Source organism: Cnephaeus nilssonii (genome assembly GCF_951640355.1).
Source record: "Cnephaeus nilssonii genome assembly, chromosome: 2".
Lineage (NCBI taxonomy): Eukaryota > Metazoa > Chordata > Mammalia > Chiroptera > Vespertilionidae > Cnephaeus > Cnephaeus nilssonii.
Window position 1 is genome coordinate 98,530,592 of NC_137073.1, and position 20,984 is coordinate 98,551,575.

At 43.0% G+C, this 20,984-nt stretch overlaps 1 protein-coding gene across 2 annotated transcripts in view; it reads left to right on the forward strand.

Annotated features, from left to right (window-relative positions):
• MYO10 (myosin X) overlaps nucleotides 1-20,984 on the forward strand; it is a 206,223-nt gene that overhangs the window by 100,651 nt on the left and 84,588 nt on the right. Inside the window, exons 4-9 of one of the 2 annotated variants that reach the window (XM_079791410.1) lie at nucleotides 774-961; nucleotides 10,176-10,310; nucleotides 11,864-11,988; nucleotides 12,468-12,481; nucleotides 12,602-12,686; nucleotides 13,507-13,610. In XM_079791410.1, coding sequence (XP_079647536.1) covers nucleotides 774-961; nucleotides 10,176-10,310; nucleotides 11,864-11,988; nucleotides 12,468-12,481; nucleotides 12,602-12,686; nucleotides 13,507-13,610 — 651 coding nt within the window. Of the gene's footprint in view, nucleotides 1-773; nucleotides 962-10,175; nucleotides 10,311-11,863; nucleotides 11,989-12,467; nucleotides 12,482-12,580; nucleotides 12,687-13,506; nucleotides 13,611-20,984 lie in introns of both variants that reach the window. The other variant, XM_079791409.1, reaches the window with a different exon arrangement.

Sequence of the window (20,984 nt, forward strand, 5' to 3'; positions counted from 1 at the left end):
GTTCCAGCTGAGTGTCAGGTGCTCAGGAGTCATTGAAATGACTGACTACCCAGGATTTTCAAACAGTCTTATTCAAAAGGTTCAATACACACACAATCAAATTTACCATTTTGATTATTTTAAGTACAGTTCAGTGCCTTAAATACATTTGCATTATAGGGGTGATCTTTGTAAGTTATATAAATGTCTAAACATGGGGTTGTACATCTGAAACTAGCATAATATTGTACGTCAACTGGAATTTTAAAATTAAAAAAAAAACACATTTGAAATGTTATGTAACCATAACCACTATCTACTTCTAGAACGCTCTCACCATCCCAAACAGAAACTCTGTACCCATTAAACCATAACTCTCCATCCCTCCTCCCCCTGCCCCTCTGCCTCTCTTGTTCTTTCTTTAATCCTGCGTTCATAGCAGCCACCTGAGAGGACAGGGTCATGACGAGGGCAGGGTTAGGAGGTCCCAGGGACAGGGATTTGGGCCTGTTCACCATCTTTCTCTTGTGTTCCTTCCATAGCAAGTCCTCTTTGAAATGGCTGCATTTGTTTGTGCAGAATGACTAGATTTTGTACCAGAAGTTATTGGAAAAACAAATGCAGTGGGGAGCACACATTACCTTTCCCCTACGGTACACTCAGTGGATTCCCTGACATGTGGCAGCCCCCCTCACCTCCCCCCCTGCCTTGCATGGCGCAGCATAGAGCTGCATGCAGACGCCCTCTGGCCCAGCCCCAGCAGGCCGTGAGTAACCATGTCCCTGTCCTTGCAGACCTACATCGGCTCCATCATCGCCTCCGTGAACCCCTACAAGCCCATCGCCGGCCTGTATGAGCGTGCCACCATGGAGCGCTACAGCAAGAGCCACCTGGGGGAGCTGCCCCCGCACGTGTTCGCCGTGGCCAACGAGTGCTACCGCTGCCTGTGGAAGCGCCACGACAACCAGTGCGTCCTCATCAGGTAACCAGGGGTCTCCACCCACCCGCAGCGCTCTCCAAGCCCGGCCCCCACCCGTGCCCGCGGAGCGCATCCCTGGGAAAGCTCATAAGCACCTGATGGCTCAGCGAAGCTTTCCGTTTGGGATGATGGCTGCGTCCCTACAGCTTCCAACAGACACGAGGCGCTCACTTTAGAGCAGTTGCTCCGTTTCTTTCTTTTTGGAAATTTGCCTGAATTACGCTTCAGCTTATTCCCGTTGGGAGGCCCGCGCTTCCTGTGGACGTAAGGAAGTGTTGCTTAGTTCTTTACTGAGCAGGTTGGATACTCCAGAGTGCTAGCCAGCATGTCGCAGGTTTGAGCAAGCCTCTTTTTCCTCATACAGCGTGACTGCCCTAAATGGCATCTCCCAAACGGAAGACTTTTTGGTGGTTTTAACTGGACACTCCTAAATGCGTACCTTTGAATTGGCTGTAGAAAAGGGACTGCTGTTAATATGTTTAGGAAATGATAGGACAGCATGCTTATTGGATTTAGTTGTGTGTTTTTTTTCGAGGAGGTAGGGTCTTGACATATCTCTTTCAGCTCAGTCTTCCTCATTGGAATAAACCACCAGAAGCCCCAATGTCAAAACCTCATTACTAGGAACTGTCTAAAAAGGAAAAAAAAATCTGTCTTTTTTAAAAAAAGCACTTCTTCGTTTTTATTAACTAATTCAAAATGGCTCGTCACCTATATTCTAGTGACATCTTTACTGGACCTTCTTATTCGTTGTTTATATGGGACTCCTGTTCCGGTGACGATCAGCACAGCCCTGGAAGGTGTCCAAGGAGGACGAGCTGATGGCACTTTCAGTGGGGTTTCCGTGGAGTCCCAGGCATTTCATTCATTTGTCCTCCAGGCGTTCACTCCTGGAGCGTGGCTGTTACTGGGAACCAGTGGTGTATCAACAGAACTGCCGGGGAAGGATTTGACATCTGTTTTAGATGGCTTTTTAGTCCCAACCTGTGGCAAAATAACCCTATTATTTTAAGAGGAAAGGGGTGTGTGCATTTGGGGAAGCTAACAAATAAGATCCCACCTACCCGCCGGGTTTCTGATTCAGTGGAAGTCAGGCCCAGGAGGCAGATGGACGGCCATATGGCCGCTGTAGACTTCCCGCCGATCAGGATCGCTAACATTGCAGCCCCAAATTAGACAGACAGCCCACCTGGTCAGAGTGCAGGCAGGTAACTGGTGGCCGCAGTTCCTGTGGGAAACCAGTTCCAGATGGCGAGAAGCGGGCCAGCCTGTCAGAGAAGTGCTCCTGGTCCTGTGGGGGGTGGGGTGGGGGGGGGATGAGGGGGGGCAGACATGCTAGAGCAGGCCCTTCATGGAAACCTCAGGGAAGGGAAATGGAGGAGCCTCTAGCCAAGGATCTTCTCGAGGTGCTCACCCCACCCTATGTGGCACCTGAGTGAAAAGGGCTAAGAAATGACAGCTGTTCTTTTCGGAAGGATTAAGTGTATTGGACACTCTGCCAAGAGCTTTCCAGGCATCGAAACCTTCCAACAGCCCTTTGATGTGGGTGTTCAGTATGATATGTACACAGAAAACTACTGTCAAGGGTGTGTTCTTCTCACTGGCAGTTTTTACCCATAACTCTAGTTCTTGGCTCCTTGCTTTTGTAACAAATGGGAATGATATGAATGTGAACGACAAGACACAGTGCCTTTCTCATCCCCTCCCCACCCCCGGCCTCTTTCTTTAAGGGCTGATATTCATTTTCTCCATCACCTTACTGGTGCTTATGTGCTGGGCTGTGGAATCCACTGAGAGGGACTATCAATTTATTCATTTAAGCAAATATGAAGGATTATAACTTGCAGTTAATGAAAATAAAGCTACTTGCTTCATATAAAAACAGAGCTTTTAAGAGTCACATTCCCAATAAAGTGGCCTGCTTTATGACTAGAAGCACTATTTCTGGGTTCTTTCAGATGACTTCACAAAAGTTCAGAAGTTAGGGTTTAAGGTCACTATTTCAGGTCACAGAATCTAGTTTAATAAGATTAACAGAAAGAAAGAGAACTTAATCTATTTTAAGAAGATCGAATTGTTTTCCACACTTAGGTACCTGAATATTTGCCATTGATAATGGCTTGTGCTTATTACTTTAAGTGGAAAAAAAACACGAGAGCATGACTAATATATCACTTGCTAGACAGAGCAGCTTAGGAAGAAAGTGAAAAATCAAATGAGATCATTGTGCATTTGTGTGTGTGTGTGTGTGTGTGTGTGTGTGTGTGTGTGTATGCAATAAAACGGAAAAGGGTTGGCATTTTCATGCCAAAGACTGTGGTCTTTAAAAGTCAGGTGGAGGGAGTGGGGGAAGGTTAGGGGGGAGTGGATCCCTAACAGAAAGCTCCCATTGTGCCATGCTGATGTGAAAAAACTAACTGTATTTATCTAAATTAACTCAGGAAACAGTCTTTCAAAATAGATTTCTCATTAAAATGTATTTTGGCTTTTAATAGCTCTCTCCAGCAGGTTTTTTGTTGTTTGTTTGTTTTTTGTTTTTTAAGTGAGGGCTGGGGCTATTGGAATGAGGAGAAAATTGAGTATAAAAATACAAATAGCAGGATACTGGAGCCCTATTTAGATTTCCTCAGGCATAGTCTGCCCCCTGGTGGCTGCAAAATAAGCCTATTTAGAACTAGACAGAACTTCCTACATCAATTTTTCTCTCACTTAATGAGCCCTCATCACTTGGCCTAGGTCCCCAGCTGGTTGGTGTCAATGCCATGTCTCTCAGCTTCTAGTTCAAACCTCTTTTATTGGTCTTACTTTCAGGGTCATTTACCTCTCTCTGTTAGCATACTTTTCACTTTTTGTGCACATTCAAATGAAGAATGCTCACGCTATTATCGTTTTAAATACATAAGTTTAGAACTTACTTGAGAATTCTTTTTTCATCTAACAGACCAGGTCAGCATTTGATCTTGGTTGACCTACTACATTCTGTGCTGACTTGGCTCATTCACCTTTGTCTAGGACAGCATCTGGCAAAGGGCCCACCTTCAACAGCTGTCAATCAAAGGATGGACAGAAGGAACAACTATTGGTTTAGGACAGTGGTTGGCAAACTCATTAGTCAACAGAGCCAAACATCAACAGTACAACGATTGAAATTTCTTTTGAGAGCCAAATTTTTTAAACTTAAACTTCTAAGGCCACTTCTTCAAAATAGACTCGCCCAGGCCGTGGTATTTTGTGGAAGAGCCACACTCAAGGGGCCAAAGAGCCGCACGTGGCTCGCGAGCCGCAGTTTGCCGACCACGGGTTTAGGACCTCTGCATCCTTTGCATATTTTGGTTTTCCAAAACCAAAGCAATTTCTTCTTAACTGTCATTTAGATTCTGGAATGATAATTGGGTATGTGGTATGTTTCTCTTTCTCGTAATATGTTTAGAAGTGATTAAATTGGAGCAGTGAACAAAACTTGCACCCTGGACCAGAAAGGTACCAACCAGAATAAGGTGCAGGGCGTGCCTCGTGCTCATGTCATACCTCAGGATCCTGTGCTAGGCTTTGGGGACTTAAAAAGAAGAATACCCAATCGCTGCCCTTCAGGAACCCCTACGCTGACGGGAAGAAACTGATGTAAATAATTTCCATTCAGCCTGCCACATGCTGTAATAGAAAACATGGCTGCTCAGTGAAGGTGCCAGGAGAGCATTTCACAGAGAAGGTGACGTGTGACCAGGTGGTTATACAGCCGGCAGAGAGGGGAGGAAGGACACAGAGCATTTGCAGAAACAGATATTTGGTCAAACAAGGATGCTTAGGAAGTGGAAGGTATGCCTCTAAGGCTGTGGGGTTTGCTGAGGGGCGTGAAGGAGCTGGGGAAAGACAGTGGGAGGGAACTGATATTTATTTGAGAAGACAGGCTTGTGTGTAATTCTCAGAAAAGCCCAGGCATTTGGGGAAGCTGAGGCTCAGATTTTGAATAACTTGCTCAAGAGACCAGACATGAACAACAGACACAGAATTTGAACTTGACTTTCCCAGTGTTTGTTTCAGATCAGAATCCTAATTACTGGTACAGAGTCGAACTTTTAAGGATTTTTGTCCTGCTTGCTAAGATCTTTGGGCTGAATCCTTTGGGCGATGCAGTCGTCTTCTCGGTCTTCTACAAGCAAGGGAGTGGTGGATGTGCACTCTGAGAAAATCATGTGAAGTGGAGGGATTTGAGTGACAGGACGGAGATGTTTTTGGATGTCAGCAAAGGGCCAGGGTGTACATATTTCAGGCTTCGTGGGTGAGACTCTGTTCCAACTGCTCAGCGCTGCCCTTGGAGTATGAAAGTGTTTACAGACAGTCCACAAATAACAGCCGGGCTGTGTTCTGATAAGACTTTATTTACAAAAATGGGCAGCTGAGTAGATTTGGGGGCCCTAGTTTTCGGACACACCTGCACTGGTCTGGGAGCCGGGCCTGTGGGGTGGCTAAAGGGCCCCTTTTGTGGGAGAGGCCCGTTCCTTCCTGAGTGGTCGAGATCCCTCCCCTGCTCCCCTGAGGACTTCGCTCCATCTCTGAAGTCTGCCTGACCTGATGCTTTGGCTGTTTGGCATCATCATCCAAAATTTCTAGTGTGTTTCATTAAAAAAAAAAAAAAAATACATGCACCTTTGGTTCACGGCCCGTTACACCACACGTTCCCCCCATCTCCTCCATGGGGCTCCTTCCTGGCTCTGTGGGCACGCCTCCCCTCAGTCATGTCCCACCTTCTCCTCTTCCAACGCCTGCCTTTCCGCTCAGATCTTCATGACCGCAGACTGAAACACCTCCCGCCTCAGTTTCTCCTCTGAGCTCCAGACATACGTCCACGAGCCCCTGAGGAGTCACCACAGATGTTTCACGGGCCTCTCGGGTGTCATGTCTACATCCGTCCTCCTTTTCTCTCACAAGTGTGTTTCTCCTCTCATGCTTTGCATCCTCAGCAAGTGGACTTTCCTTTCTGGAGATCCCAAGCCTGAGATCGTGAAGTCATTCTTGGATCTAGAAAGTAAAATTCCATATAGCAACGCGTGCTGCTCTTACATGTACACTTTGATGAGTACTGACAGATGTGCACACCTGTGTTACCCACGCCCAGGTCATGCTAGCAAGCTCCCGGCTCTCAGGAGTCATTCCCACGCTCCCTGTCACTTACAACCACCCCTCCTGACCAGGGCCCCCAGCCCTTCTTCCTTTCTCCCTCCGCAGTCCTGGGCCTCTCACTTCTCATCTGTTCTCACATCTTGTTCCCCACTTCCTCCCTCGCTCCCTCCATCCATTTTCCACACTCGGTACTCTACACAGTGATTCTTTAAAACCTTGAACCTGATCATGACCCTCTCCTGCTTAACACCGGTCTTGTGACTTCCCATTCTGCCAGTGATAAAATTCTCAAAACATTTGATACGGCCTGCGAGGCCCACGTCAGTACTCTGGATTATCGTTTTTTTGTTTTTTTCATTTTCATGCTTATCTTTGTAAAGTATAAGCTCATTTGGGTTCATCTGGGTGAATGTGTTTTCGCCGAAGCCCATGTTTCTGTTTGCAATCGGGTTGGCGTCAAGGGTTAGGACTCGAATTGCCCTGGGCTAAGGAGAAAAGAGCAGGGCTGGAGATGTAGGTGATATGTTTGCTCCAAGTGAAGGTGAAATAACATCGTAATTGCTGCAGGAGTTACTGTTTTACGTGGCTGGAATCAGGGAGGGGGTGGAATCAAGTGAGTCACAACTTGCTCATGGTAGAAAAGGCTCCGCAGGCTGAAATCGAAGCAATAGGGCAGTCAGGGTGCAAAGTGAGCAAAACGGAATGAACCAGAGGGTTCAATTAGTCTTGTTAATTTGCCTTTTTTTTTTTTTTTTTTTTTTTGGTGTTGTATTTTCCCTTTGGCTGAAATCCTGACCCTTCCTCTCACCTTCCCATTCCCTCTCTTCCTTTTCACCCAGTTAATCGCAGAGCATATTTTTGTATTTTCCCAGAGAGGTGTTTACGGAACCCTTATCCTCCATCTAAAGATGGCTTCTCCCATCTAAGATTTCTGTTTGACAGTATTAACCATCATTGGTGCTTCTGCTTTGAGATCATAGACAAATAGTGTCCGTGGACGGTTTGCTCATGTCGGTGGCCCAGTACGTAGGGGATAAAAGGCATGTGCATAGGCATGCAGGGTGCTCTGCCATTGTTTCAAAGATCGTGTTGGTTTGACCCTCAATAAATTGCCTTCGTTGGCAACGGTAAAGGAACGGTAAAGTCGCAGGCGGGGTGGGAGGTGGAGAGGAGGTGTGGAGTGAGTCCTCCCACAGAGTCCTGCCGACTGGGCATTAGTGTCTGCAGCCATCAGGCATGTGTCTGGGTTTTAACGACCTGTGCGGTATTTATTTTTATTTGCTGCCTGGTTTATGTCCTGTCCCCAGTCCTGTTTACAGTAGCCACCAGTTCTCATCTCCCAGTGCAGTCCTGTCGGAATTATGTGAATCGTAGTTCCCGAACATGGCTTCAGAGTAGAATCATCTGGAAAGCTTTTTTAAATAGCGATGACTGAGTTCTCCCCTATAGGATTGGGTGCATACTAGGGGAATCTAGTGTGCAGCCAAGGTGGAGAGTTTGCAGAGCATGGTGTAAACCTCAGCTTTACTTTTCTTCCACGTTCATCTTTCTTCCACGTTCACCCAGATGAACCCAAACAGGTGTACTTAAGGGAGACACTTGCAGAAAATGTGGTCCAGTGTGAAAAGGGGGGGCTGAAGATTGATGTACGTCGATATTGGTGACTGGTGAACGGCAGCGAATGTCCTGCGTTTTCTTCTCTACCAAGCCTTTGCTGTCCAGTTTGAAGGCTATCTTCTCCGGGATTGTATTGTTGCTGTGCTGTGTTCGTCAGGGTAGGCTGATGGCTGTACAAACAGCCCCCGAATCTCAGGGGTGTAACATGAGCATGCTGTATTTCTTGCTCATCTCCCATTCCTACGCGGGAAGCTGAGAAACGCAACTTGACTCCGTATTATTTTGTCTTTGACATGTGTCATTCCTGAGGGCACCTGGGTGGCAGGGGTGGCAGGTAGAGTCCAGAGGACCATGAGGGGTGTTAGCCACGAGACATGGGAGCAGCACATGTCCCTCTTGCTCCGTTGTTCAGTTGGCCAAACTCGGTCCCTGTTACCGATTGCTATCCTTACCACAGGGAGGTGCAAATGTTGTCTACTTGTGTGTGCTCTGGAGCATGGAGAGTGAGATTGCGGAACACGTAACGTTATTTCTGCCTCACATGTTTTAACTAAGAGAACTCATGCCTTTGAGTTTTGTTTTTTTAAACATAATTTAATGATCAACAACCACTAGAGAGGTGAGTGTGTGTTTTACTATCAAGAATTATTTAAATCTCTTCTTGTAACTTTCTCTTGGGTTCTGTGTTGTTCATTCGGTGCATCCTTGCTGAATGCCTCGGGTCTGCCAGCCACGGGGGCTGGGCAGGGGCCAGCTGTGGGAAGGCAAATGCGAAGTCCCATGCTGGGGAGATTCTGGTTGCTGGTAACAGAAAACCCTACCACAGTTGGCTTGGCTTGCATGGCCCTTACAATCTCAGACAAGACAACAGGGCACTTTCAGGCTTGTGGATTCACTTTCACAAGGTAGGTGTGGATTCCCAGGTGCTGTTGTCTGCAGCCAGCAGGGGGTGGGAGGGCCTTCCTGCCTGTTTTCTTTGGTGTGCATGCAGCCCTCCCTAGGAGCCCTCCGCACACTTCACTTTAAGTCTCTTGGGCTGAAATGCTGGCGCCTGTCCTGGTCAGCCTGCGAAGGGAATGGAATGGCCTGGACCAGTGGAGATGCCCCACGGGCCCGTGGCAGCCAGCAGGGCACAGAGGTGTCATTGCTGAGTCATTTCCTCTCCTTTATTACACGTGCTTAATCATTCACCAAGTGTTCAGCAACGTTCCTCTCTTGTGATAACTTCCGAGATTTTGGCACTCAGAGAGCTCTTCTTTACAACGTGCCTGGAGCTCATCTGTTTATGTCGCCCATTTAGCAGTTACCAGCATGCTGCCTTGTGACATCGGTGGCATTGCTGTACTGTTGTTCATGTCCTGGGTTTACCTTTTTTGTCAGTTCTCTGCCTTTTTACTACTTCTGCTCTTCCCACTGTACCAAGCATGGTGCCTTACACAAACTTAAGTTTTCCCTTCAGATCCCTTGCATCTCCATACCTTCCTTTCCGTCGCCAGCCAGTGGGACTTGTCTAGGACCTGCCACCACACGCCTGGGTGATGGCAGCTGATCTCTCTGAGGGACCCTCTCCCCTGGAGCATTAACTCCAGAGCGACGCTGATGCGCTGTCTTTGCCTTCCGTCTCATGCAGGTGCCTCTGAATGGTCAAACTCGATCCTTTGGCCGCCTTTCTCCACCACCTCTCCTCAGTCCTGCTGACCTAACCAGAACCGCACTCTCTCGTAGACCTTTCCAAGCTCATCTGACTTACGCGCTCTCGCTCACATGGTTGTCTAAACCCAGTCCTTCCCCTTTCCTCTTTGCCTGGCTGGTGTTTGCCAGTCCTTTAAGGCACAACTTGTACCTTACTCAGTTCTCCCGTTGCCCGCCCCCCCTCCCCCTCTGCATTGCTCTGTTCCCTTTTCCTTAACCGGCATTAAAGTAGGGCTTCTCCAGGACTTTGGACGCAGACAGATCTGGTGTTAAATTCTGACTAAGCTTAGCTGCTGCCTCCCTCTTAGGACAATCATGAGAATAGAATGACTTAGTGTGGGTTGAGTACCTGAGGGTTCATTCTTCATCCCCTCAATAATATTTATGACTGATTGCATTTCTATGCACATTTACCTGCTTAAAATGCCCCAGAAACACGCTGATAATGGGCTTACTCATTGAACAATGTCTTGCCCAGTGCCTGTGACCAGCCTGGTGCTGTCGAGGTGTCTGGGATATGCTAGTAGACCTTCCCTCCCACGAAGGGCACCATCCATCTAATTACCTTATCTGAGCAAAGGTAGTTCTGTTGACCTCATATGCCCTTTGAGGCCAGCGGGACAAAGGACTTCTCCTTTCATCCAACTCAGCTCTTGAGACAGGCATTTTGAGCTCTCTCTTTCCACCTTTCACCAGTTGTTCAGTGGATGGGTTGCAGTGACATTGACCAAGGTGGTTTTTGTGAAAGAAATTATAGAAGCACAAACTTTCACGTTTTGTCTTTCAGTGGCGAAAGCGGGGCAGGTAAAACCGAAAGCACAAAGTTGATCCTCAAGTTTTTATCGGTCATCAGTCAACAGTCTTTGGAACTCTCTTTGAAGGAGAAGACGTCCTGTGTTGAACAAGCCATTCTTGAAAGCAGGTATTTCTTCGTCATCTCTCTTGTTTCCAGCAAATAGGATTCACTTTCCTCACGGTATGGCTTTTTTAAGGAAGAGTTAAAACTAGTGGGTCTGTTTTCTCTCTTTCTTGACTTCTCTTTCCTCAAGGAAAGGTCTTGACATGCACATAGCAATTTCTAGTAACCCAAGCAACAGAACCTGACCCTCCATCCTTGGGCCAGGGTTGAGCTGGGGAGGCCTCCTTCTACCAGAGTCCTTGACCGGCTTTTTGGAGGCCTTGTTATCAGCAGGAATTTCTGCTTGGGGGACAGGGGGCTCAGCATGGAGACAAGTGAGCCTCTGTTCTGCATTCTGCCCCTTGAAGTGCCACGGGAGCACGTCGCTTATTTGTAGCTTCATGTGGCAGAAAATCACTGATCCATCCGATGGCAGTGAGCCTCATGACTTTGAAAGAGGGCTGTGTGGTGAGGTATCATCTGGAATTTTCTTTAAAATATGCAGTTGCCCAGAGTCTGGTTTGTGCGTTACAATATTTTAGAACCTATAGAGACTTTATAGATCCTACTAGAGGCCCAGTGCACAAAATTCATACACGGGTAGGGTCTCTAGTGGCTGCCAGCTGCCGGCCGGGGCCTTCCTTCATTCCGCACCACCCCCTGGTGGTCAGCACACATCATAGCGAGTGATAGACTCCCGGTCTCCCAGTCGAACTCCCATGGGGACATTTTGCATATTAGCCTTCTATATACATAGAAGATTCTTTAGAAATTAGTCCAGGAGTCTGCAAACTTAGTCCAGATCCTGCCGCTGATTTTTGGTGGTTTTTATTTATTTTTTTATTTTTCATCCAAACTTATTTTTTAAATTGTAATAAAATACACATAACATGAAACTTCTAACCTGAAATATTTTCCCAAGTACGGGATTAGGTACATTTACCAGGTTGTGCAGCCATTTCCACCATCCAGCTCCAGGATGTTTTTCATCTTCCACCTGCAGCCTGTTTTTATAAATTAAATTTTACTGGGACCCAGACACTCATTTGTTTACGGTTCATTTTTGGCTGCTTTCAAGCAATCACGCCAGAGCTGAGTAGTTGTAATGAAGACTCCCATGGATCTTTACAGAAAAAGTTGGCTGATCCCTCACCACTTAGAGACGACCCAAAGAAGTTACTCCTAAGACACAAGCAATGGGTAGAATTTTCAGGATGGGCTTTATGCAGCTCCTAGCATTACAAGAGGAGCTTTTTCTGTGCAATCCCTGGCTGGTATGAATAAGCCCAAGCTAATTTGTGCAGGGACGAGCCTTCATGGCCTCCTTCACTCAGTGAAGCATCCTGTGCTCTCACCACCAGCCCTGAGAGCTCTCCTTCAAGGTGGGTGTTCTTGGTAAACCCATTTCAGCAAGTGCTTTGGAAGCCTGGCTCTTGTGTGAAGGAACATAACCACCGTTGGTCCTTTTGAACTCAGTCTTTTCTTGCACTTGTGTGTTTTGACGTCTGTGGGGACTGTCCTTGTTGTTTTGTAGCTCTGCCCTCATTAACACTGCTGCTGTCCTGACTTCTTTTCAGCCCCATCATGGAAGCTTTCGGCAACGCGAAGACCGTGTACAACAACAACTCCAGTCGCTTTGGGAAGTTCGTTCAGCTGAACATCTGCCAGAAGGGAAATATTCAGGGCGGGAGGATTGTAGATTGTATCCTCTTTCGTTGAGTTTTTTGTTTTTTTGTGTTTTGTCTGCAGTATTTGACTCCACAAGTAGAAACTGTTCTTGTCATAAGGATGGATGAAGAATATGAATGAAACATTTCTGTCTGGTTCTTTCTATCCAATTATTGCTCTGTTATTACTGTGTTTGACCTATTAATTATTATAGGGGATAAAGAACCATTTTTCTTTTGGAAATCTCTGATATCATGTCCATAATCTGAAAAAATGCATTTCTGATCAAACATCAGCTGTTGTTTGAAATCAGTTCTGCCCAATTGTTCGAAATTGGATTTAGGTGAAATAGTCTATGCTTTCAGGGCTTATTTTTTGGCACTGGAAAGTCTCAATGTCAGCAGACTGGGGAATTGTAATTATTTGGGTAACAAAGAAAAGAAAATGAGAGAGTAATTAAGCGGGTCATATCCTGGTTTTGTTCCTTGACTTGCCATTGCTTTTCACATGAAGATTTATTAGAAAAAGTAAGTAGACATGATTTAATTCACGTTTTCCTTCACAATAACAATTTTCAGAAATTATTGGTTTGTGTTAATTAAGCAGGGGAAAACATCCCTGAATAGAAATCTGATTTATTTCCACAGAACCGAGTAGTAAGACAAAATCCTGGGGAGCGGAATTACCACATATTCTATGCACTGCTGGCGGGGCTGGAGGGGGAACAGAGAGGTGAGTCACTCATTTTCCCTTTATAAAAAACATCAGGACATGAGAAGACATCTGTTTGAACTTTGTCGCTATTCCACCAATTGATTCAAAATGTATGAGAGTACAGACAATGTTGAGTTTCTTTCAGAGCCAAATAAGGTACAGAGAAAGTCATCAATAGGGAAATCTTAGGTTTTGTGTTTGTTTTTGGAATCTTGGTGCTTTTCTGTTGTAAGGAGTATTTATGAAAACATTTATATATAATGTATTACAACTGGTTTTAGTTTGAAGCTACACCCGAAGTAAGCTAATTTCTGAACATCTGATTTTTTTCCCCTGAATATTTGATTTCTAAGAAAAAGCAGTCAAAACAGGATCCTTATCGATTTTTTTTCAGTAACATTTTCTATCATACCATTTAGTTTCATTAGATTCTTTCTATTTTCCCTATCTGATGATTAAGAGAGAACTTTATCTTAATAGGGGACTATTAGCACAGAATTATTATTATTATTTTTATTATATTTCTATTGATTTCAGAGAGGAAGGGAGAGGGAGAGAGAGATAGAAACATCAATGATGAGAGAGAATCATTGATAGGCTGCCTCCCGCACCCCCTCCACTGGGGATTAAGCCCCCAACCTGGGCATGTGCCCTTGACCAGAATAGAACCCAAGACCCTTCAGTCTGCAGGCCGACGCTCTATCCACTGAGCTAAACCGGCCAGGGCAAGCACAGAATTATTTATGTACTTGTTTTTAACATCACAAAGTGAAAAACTCAGATTCAGTCTTATCCTGGCCAGTCAAGTATTGATGATGTTGTTTTCTCCTTTTCGTAGAAGAATTTTATTTATCTGTACCAGAAAACTACCACTACTTGAATCAGTCGGGATGTGTAGAAGACAAGACAATCAGTGACCAGGAATCCTTTAGGGAAGTTATTGTAAGTTACGTTCTTATTTTCCCTTATTAAGAGTGACACAAAAAGAACAAATTTTATTTTCTGTTTCAAATAAAACTTTTACTAAAAATAGAAATAATTACATTTGCACCACTGTCTGGGAGCAGTATTTCTTTTCTTTCCCAATTTTATTTTGGCTCCCTCAATGTCTCTCGTGACTCAGATTTTCTCCATTCACAATTCATTTACTGCGTTACTCCCTTTGCTGAAAGATCTTGCATTAGAATAAATTAGAAAACTCATTCTTATTTTTGATGAATTGCAAAAAAGACTTGTCTCAGGATTTTTTTCGATTTTGTTTTATTTTTGCTTTCTTTTTTTAAATTTTATTTTTATTTAAGTATAGTTGATATGCAGTCTTACATTGGTGATATTAATTTCAGGTGTACAATATAATGATTCAATTTTTTTATACTTTACACTGTGATCACCCCACTACGTCTAGTATTCATCTGTCACCGTGTAAACTTACCACAATATTGTTGACTATAGTCCCCTTCCTTTCACCCATCCTCCCACCCCCTTCCTTCTGGTAATTATTCCTTTGCTCTATTTCTGTGAGTCTGTTTTTATTTTGTTCGTTTATATTGTTCTTTAGATTCCACATATAAGTGAATAAAACATATGGTATTTGTTTTTCTCTGGCTTATTTCACAAAGCATAATACCACCCTCTAGATCCATCCATGTTGTCATAAATGGCAAGATTTCGTTCTTATTGCTGTGTAATATTCCCGTGTGTGTGTGTGTGTGTGTGTGTGTGTGTGTGTCCACACCACATTTTCTTTATTTATTCACCTATTAGTGGACACCTACATAGCTCCCACATCTTGGCTATTGGAAATAAACTAAAAGTAAGCAGAAGGAAATAAATAATAAAGATCAAAGCAGTAATAAATAAAATAGAAAATAAAAACAATAGAAAAGATTAAGGAAACTAAGAGTTGATTCTTTGAGAGGACAAATAAAATTGACACGCCTCTAGCAAGACTCCTCAAGCAAAAAAGAGAGAATACAAATAAATAAAGTCAGAAAATGAAAGAGGAGAGATTATAATGGACACCACAGAAATACAAAGGATCATTCAAGAATACTATGAACAATGATATGCCAACAGAGTCCCAACCTAGAAAGTAATGGATACATTTTTAGAAATACACAACCTTCCAAGATGAAACCAAGAAGAAACAGATTCTGAACAAACCAATTAGTAGCAATGACGTTGAAGCGGTAATCAAAAAACTCACAACAAACAAAAGCCCAGGACCAGATGGCTTCACAGGTGAATTCTACCAAATACTTAAAGAAGAATTAGTATCTATCCTCAAACTATTCCAAAAAAAATGGAAAGGTAAGAAACACTTTCAAACTCATTCTACAAAGCCAACATTACTCTGATACCAGAACCAGACAAAGACACCACAAAGAAAGAGAATTACAGGCCAATATCCCTGATGAACATAGATGCCAAAATTCTCAACAAAATGTTTTGCTTCTTTCTTGAAGCTGCCCAACAGTGCTTTGTGATAGGACCTTGTTCCTGGTAACCGATAAACTCCTAATTATCTAAGTGGTAGTTTCACTGCAGGTGAGACCGACCAGCTGACTGGCCACTAGGGGGCACTGGCAGTGAGGCCTGCCCTCGTCCTGAGTGCCGGGAGAAGGTGCTCTGATGGCTTTCCTCTTGGGGCACCATTTTCTGATTCAGAACTGTTTGTTCTTGTTAGCTGCAAGTTAATTTTTGGAGCGTGCCCTAGTTTCAGTGATTGCTAGCTTTTATTTTTAAATTGAAATGATAGGTTTTGACATTTGAAATGTGGTCTTATGATGAAAGGCTTTGTCTTCTAGAAAGGAAGAAAAGTGTATACATAAATGTGGCTTTGTGAATGTACACAACAAACTTAAAAGTATTCTATTAATAGATCCTAATACTTACTTTGCAATTACCTTTTAGTGTGGACCCGTCAGAAATGTCAAAGATGACGTAGCTGGTGATTATTGAAATCAGGAAAATGTGGTTTTCTTCTTCTGGAAGTTCTAAGCAATGTTGTCGGAAAAGAAACATAAATGAGCAGCTATTCAGAAAGGAGGGAAAATACTCTTTTCTATAAAAAATAAGATTCTTTCCCCCTAAACTCACAAAATCATGAATTGGAGAATGGCTTTAATAATTTGTTAAACCCATAAAGTAAGAGCCATGGCAACAAGCAAAACACATGCTCAAGTATATTTAACAGTATGGGAAAACTTGCTTATTACATACATAAGGAAGGTGGTGTGCAGCACTATAATTTTTTTATTTAAATAATAAGCATTATATGTACAGGGTGGGGCCAAAGTAAGTTTACAATTGTGAGTATGCGAAACAGAGTTTATTCTTTGATTATTTATTAATTATTGTATTATTTTCCTTACAAACAACTGTAAAACCTACATTTGCCCCACCCTGAATATATATCATGTATATATAATAATTATATATGCAGAAAAGTATTGGAACAAAATATACCAAAAGTGTCACCCATGAGGCAGAATTCTAGGATTGTATATATTTTTTACCAGTCTCTGTGTTACATTTTTACAACAAACATCCCAACTTTTTAATAATTATTATGATAACCTAAAAGTCATATCCTATTTAATAAAAGAGTAATATGTAAATTAACCATCACTCCATGACAAAGATGGCGGCGCCCATAGTGGTGGGGCGGGATGCTGGCAACATTGCCCCGGCAACATGAGACCAGAGTCCGTGCCCTGGCTGTACGGAGGGAGGGGAGGGGCCTTGGGCCGGAAGCAAAGCTGAGAGCGCGGGGAGCACCAGGAATGCTGGGAATCGTGGTTCTGGTGGTGGACGGATTGCACGATCTCCTAGACACTCGAGTGAAGTGAGCCTGGAGCAAGTTACTGTTGTGGGTGGGGGATGGAGGGAAAGCAAAGGTGAGAGACATAACTCAGAGTGTTAAGGAAAAATTAAAAGGAAGATATCCTGCAACTTGTAGGAAATCTCCACCAATGGAGCAAAGAAAAAAAAAAAGACCTCTGTTATTCTGTGAGCACCAAACCAGACTGGGCTGGGGTCTCACACAATTCACTCATATGATTGCAAAGACAGACAGAAACTTCACTCTTTCATGTACCCAGGCAGATACAATGCACGGCATGCACATTTTCGCGGAAGAGGACTTAACAGCACCGTTTGCTATACACCCTTTGGTAAGTCACCTTTTTGGTGGCCATCTGTGTTAGTTAGTTGCCATAATCAAGAGTAAAAATTAAAACTTTTTTATCTCTAAGACAAGCAGGTCCTTACAACTTGGAGCAAGGCAACTATTTATAATAATAAAAGTATAATATGAGGGGCAATGAGGCAGGCAGGCAGAGGCAGTTAGGGGCGATCAGGCAGACAGGCAGAGGTGGTCAGGGGCAATGAGGCAGGCAGGCGAGCAGTTAGGGGCGATGAGGCAGGCAGGCGAGCAGTTAGGGGCGATGAGGCAGGCAAGCAGAGTGGTTAGGGGCAATCAAACAGGCCGGCAGGCAAGCGGTTAGGAGCCAGTGGTCCCGGATTGTTAGAGGGTGCAAGCAGGGCTCCAAAGACACTCCCCCATGCACGAATTTTGTGCACCGGGCCTCTAGTTTCTATAATATAGGAATATAATCATAAATATCATTACCAGTACCAGCCAGCCCATCTTTCTGCCTTGAGCATCACTCTGTTACCGGAAGTGACACAGAAATGGATAAGAAGACTCCAGACTCTTCTGGCTGGAGGTGATTTTATATGTTCAGCATATTTGAGCACCTGCTGTGTGCTGGGCACTGGAGAGACAGAGCAAGCCAACCACATGATCCCTGCACTCTGCTGAAGATGACTGGAACGGATTATACTGTTGTTTTTTATGTGATTCACCTCAATATTTCCTTCCAATGGCAAATCCCACCTAAATTTGTATGTTCATACTCAAATTCCGTAAAGCTCCTTTTTCCAGAGGTTTGGGGATTGAAGGAAGGGAAGGGACCACATTCTGCTGGGATTCGTGGGCGTTTGTTAGCAGTTGTTCAAGTGCTAATGGAGAGAAATTGTTTCTATGAATATGTGTGAACATGTCACTGGTGTTCTTTTTATTTTTTTATTGATTTTTTTTTTTTAGAGAAAGGAACAGGGTGGGTGAGGGGGCGGGGAGAGGATCATCGATTTATCGTTACGCTTATTTATACATTCATTGGTTCATTCTTGTATGTGCCCTGACCTGGGGTTGAACTGGAAACCTTGGCGTATTGGGATGACGCTCTAACCCACTGAGCTAACTGGCCAGGGCTGGTGTTCGTTTTTTTATCTTCTTAAAAAATATATATATATCCTTTTTATCAACTTAAATATCAATATACTTTGGCAATATACTTATGAATTTTGCTTATTTCATTGAGAATTTATGTATTTTTAAAATTCATCATTGGCATCAACGGTGATGCCATTACTATAAATAAGTACCTGTAACATTAATATAAATAAGTAAGTACCTGTGAGGTATCCTGAGCAATTATAGGGGGGCCTAGGTTTCCTGGGGCAGGAACAGGACCTGTTAAACTTCGTGACCATTTCTTATGCAGCCTTCCAAGTTTCCTGTTAACTGATCAGCTAGGATGGAAAGCTATTTTAAGTCAATAGTAACAACTAACTTATTCTGTCACCTGCATTGACCCACCAGGACGGTGGCTGATGAAATGTGTGTGAGGTAAGAGGAGTCTCTGAGCCGTAATCTCAGGATTTTCTTCCTCCACAGTATTGAATGTTTTGCAGTGAGCCTAGTCATGAGCCACTCTGGGATTTCCTCACCATATCAGCTCACTGGGCATATCCGTGGGTGTTTAATGGTGTGAGCCCATGTATATGTATGCACAGATTCATGCCTCATGAGTCAGAGTTTATGAAAATTTAAAGGGCTGACTTGATACCTCGATCTTACCAAGCTTGGAAACAGTGTCTTTCAGTGTTGGAAAACTTGGGAATATAAGCAAATTTTATATCATGAAATAGCATATTATGGCCTTGCTGTAACATAACATTACAGAGTAAGTGATTACATTGCTTACAATAATTTACTGTGCCCAGAAAAGCCTTCTCTTCCACCATTTCCATCGTACCATTTATTCGGGGTTGATCTGTGATCCCTTTGCCTTCTTGAATGGAGCCTCCCCACTCACAACTGACTTCTGAGACCCTGAGCAGATGAGATGTACCTTCTGGCAGTGAATTACCCTCTATTCGCCGCTCTTCTCTATTTGTTTCAAATGTGACAGCCTCGCTGCCTTCAGTCCTTCATGGTTGGGACTGTATCACCCCCAACATCTCTCACACACTCTTTCACAAACATTTCATTTTTATGGGCTTAGTACAGACTTTATTGAAAATATGTTGTCTAACTTTGTGCCAGTTTCATAACTAAATTGCTGTTTAGTGCTTCTGAACTATACTGAGAATTTCCCAGGGTTTTTTTTTTTGTTTTTTTTTTAAGTCTTGAGCCCTATTGTTGAGAAAATAAGATAATTATAATAAACTTTAAAGTGCTACTCTTGCCTAGGGGTGGAGATTGCTACTAAAAATATCGTAACTAGGACAGTAAGAGACAATGGATGGAGCTCTGGCTAGCAATTTTGGCACCCACACCCACGCAGGCGATAATTGGGTTGCAACCATTAAATTACCCCACGGTGTTATTAATGCAATTACCACTTATCACCACACTCCTCACTAATTAATTCACTCAGAGTCGGACTTGAAAGTGAAGAAGTCACAAGTTTATTAATGAAGTAAGCACACTTTATCCATCTGCTTTTGTATCTCCATTTATACATTGTATGTATTCTCAGAACTTAACCAACAGTTTTTTCATAGGCATCTTTTGACATTTTTCATTTGACCGTTTGAAATTTTCTGCTACTGTAGACTAGTTTTCAAAAATCTTGTTTCTTTTAGCCATATTTAAAGTCCAGGTAGGTGACTTAAAGCAGTGAATATTTTCATTTCTGTGGTCATTCTAAGATGAGCTTAGAACATTTTTACAAATGAGTATTGACTGTGTCTGGTAATATGAGGAAAACTTTCATCATGGAAAAGGAAAAAACTAACTTTTTTGCACAGCATAGGTGATTTTTAAAAATTATTTTACTGATGTCTGATTTGATCCTGACCACTGTTTTAAAGTCCTGAACATTTTTTTTCCATTTTTTTTATTAAGGTATTATATGTGTACATATCTTACCATTGCCCCTCCCACCCCACTCCCATATATGCCCTCACCCCCCAGAGTTTTGCGTCCATTGGTTATGTTTATATGCATGCATACAAGTCCTTTGGTTGATCTCTTATCTTCCCCACCTCTCCCTAACCTTCCTGCTGTAATTTGACAGACTGTTTGATGCTTTACTGCCTCTGTATCTATCTTTTTGTTCAAGTTTATAATGTTCTTTATTATCCATAAATGAGTGAGGTCATGTGGTATTTTTCTTTCATTGACTGAACATAATAAATTGTTCTGTATTTCTTAGTCATATTTCTTTTGCATTTAGAGTAAGTAAATTTGAATAATTATTTTTCCATAGGCCTTTTTATTGATAAACACTTGACTAATAGTTGTTTTTGCATTAAGTTTTGTTTGTACCCTGAAATAAGTCTTCTCATCCTTGATTAAATAATTCATGGTCTTTCATTTTTTTGTAATAAACTTTACTGAGCTATAATGTACATAAAATAAAACGCTCCCATGTAAAGTATGCATTTCAATGAATTTTTAATTTACACACCCATGTACCTACAACCACAATCAACATAAAGGACAGTTCTGTACCCCAGAAGTTCTTTGTTCCCCTACCCAGACAATCCCAGCTACCCCACTCCAGCCTGGGGAACCACTGATCTTTCAGTCACCATACATGGCATAGATTTGTCTTTTCTAGAGTTTCGTGTAAATGAAATCACACAGAATGTGTTCTCCTGTGTCTACCTTCTTTCGCTCATCCACATCCCACATAATACAATTCATTCCTCTGCATGGGGAGTAGTATTCCATTGGGTAGAGAGCGATTTGCATAATAGTCTCATTTGAGCGATTTGCATAATAGTCTCATTTGCTGTTCAGAAAGATGTCAACAACATTAAAGGACATGATACAACATAGTGTTTATGAGCCTACCAACACTACCATATTTTTCATTTTGTAAGTTTTCTTCCCATCCTGATTTTATTAGTTATGGTTAAAAAATGTAGTTTTTACTCTTTGGATAAAGCAAAATATAATCATGTTTCTATATGATGTTGAGAATTTCCTTTAAAAACGATACACTATTCTAACAATGT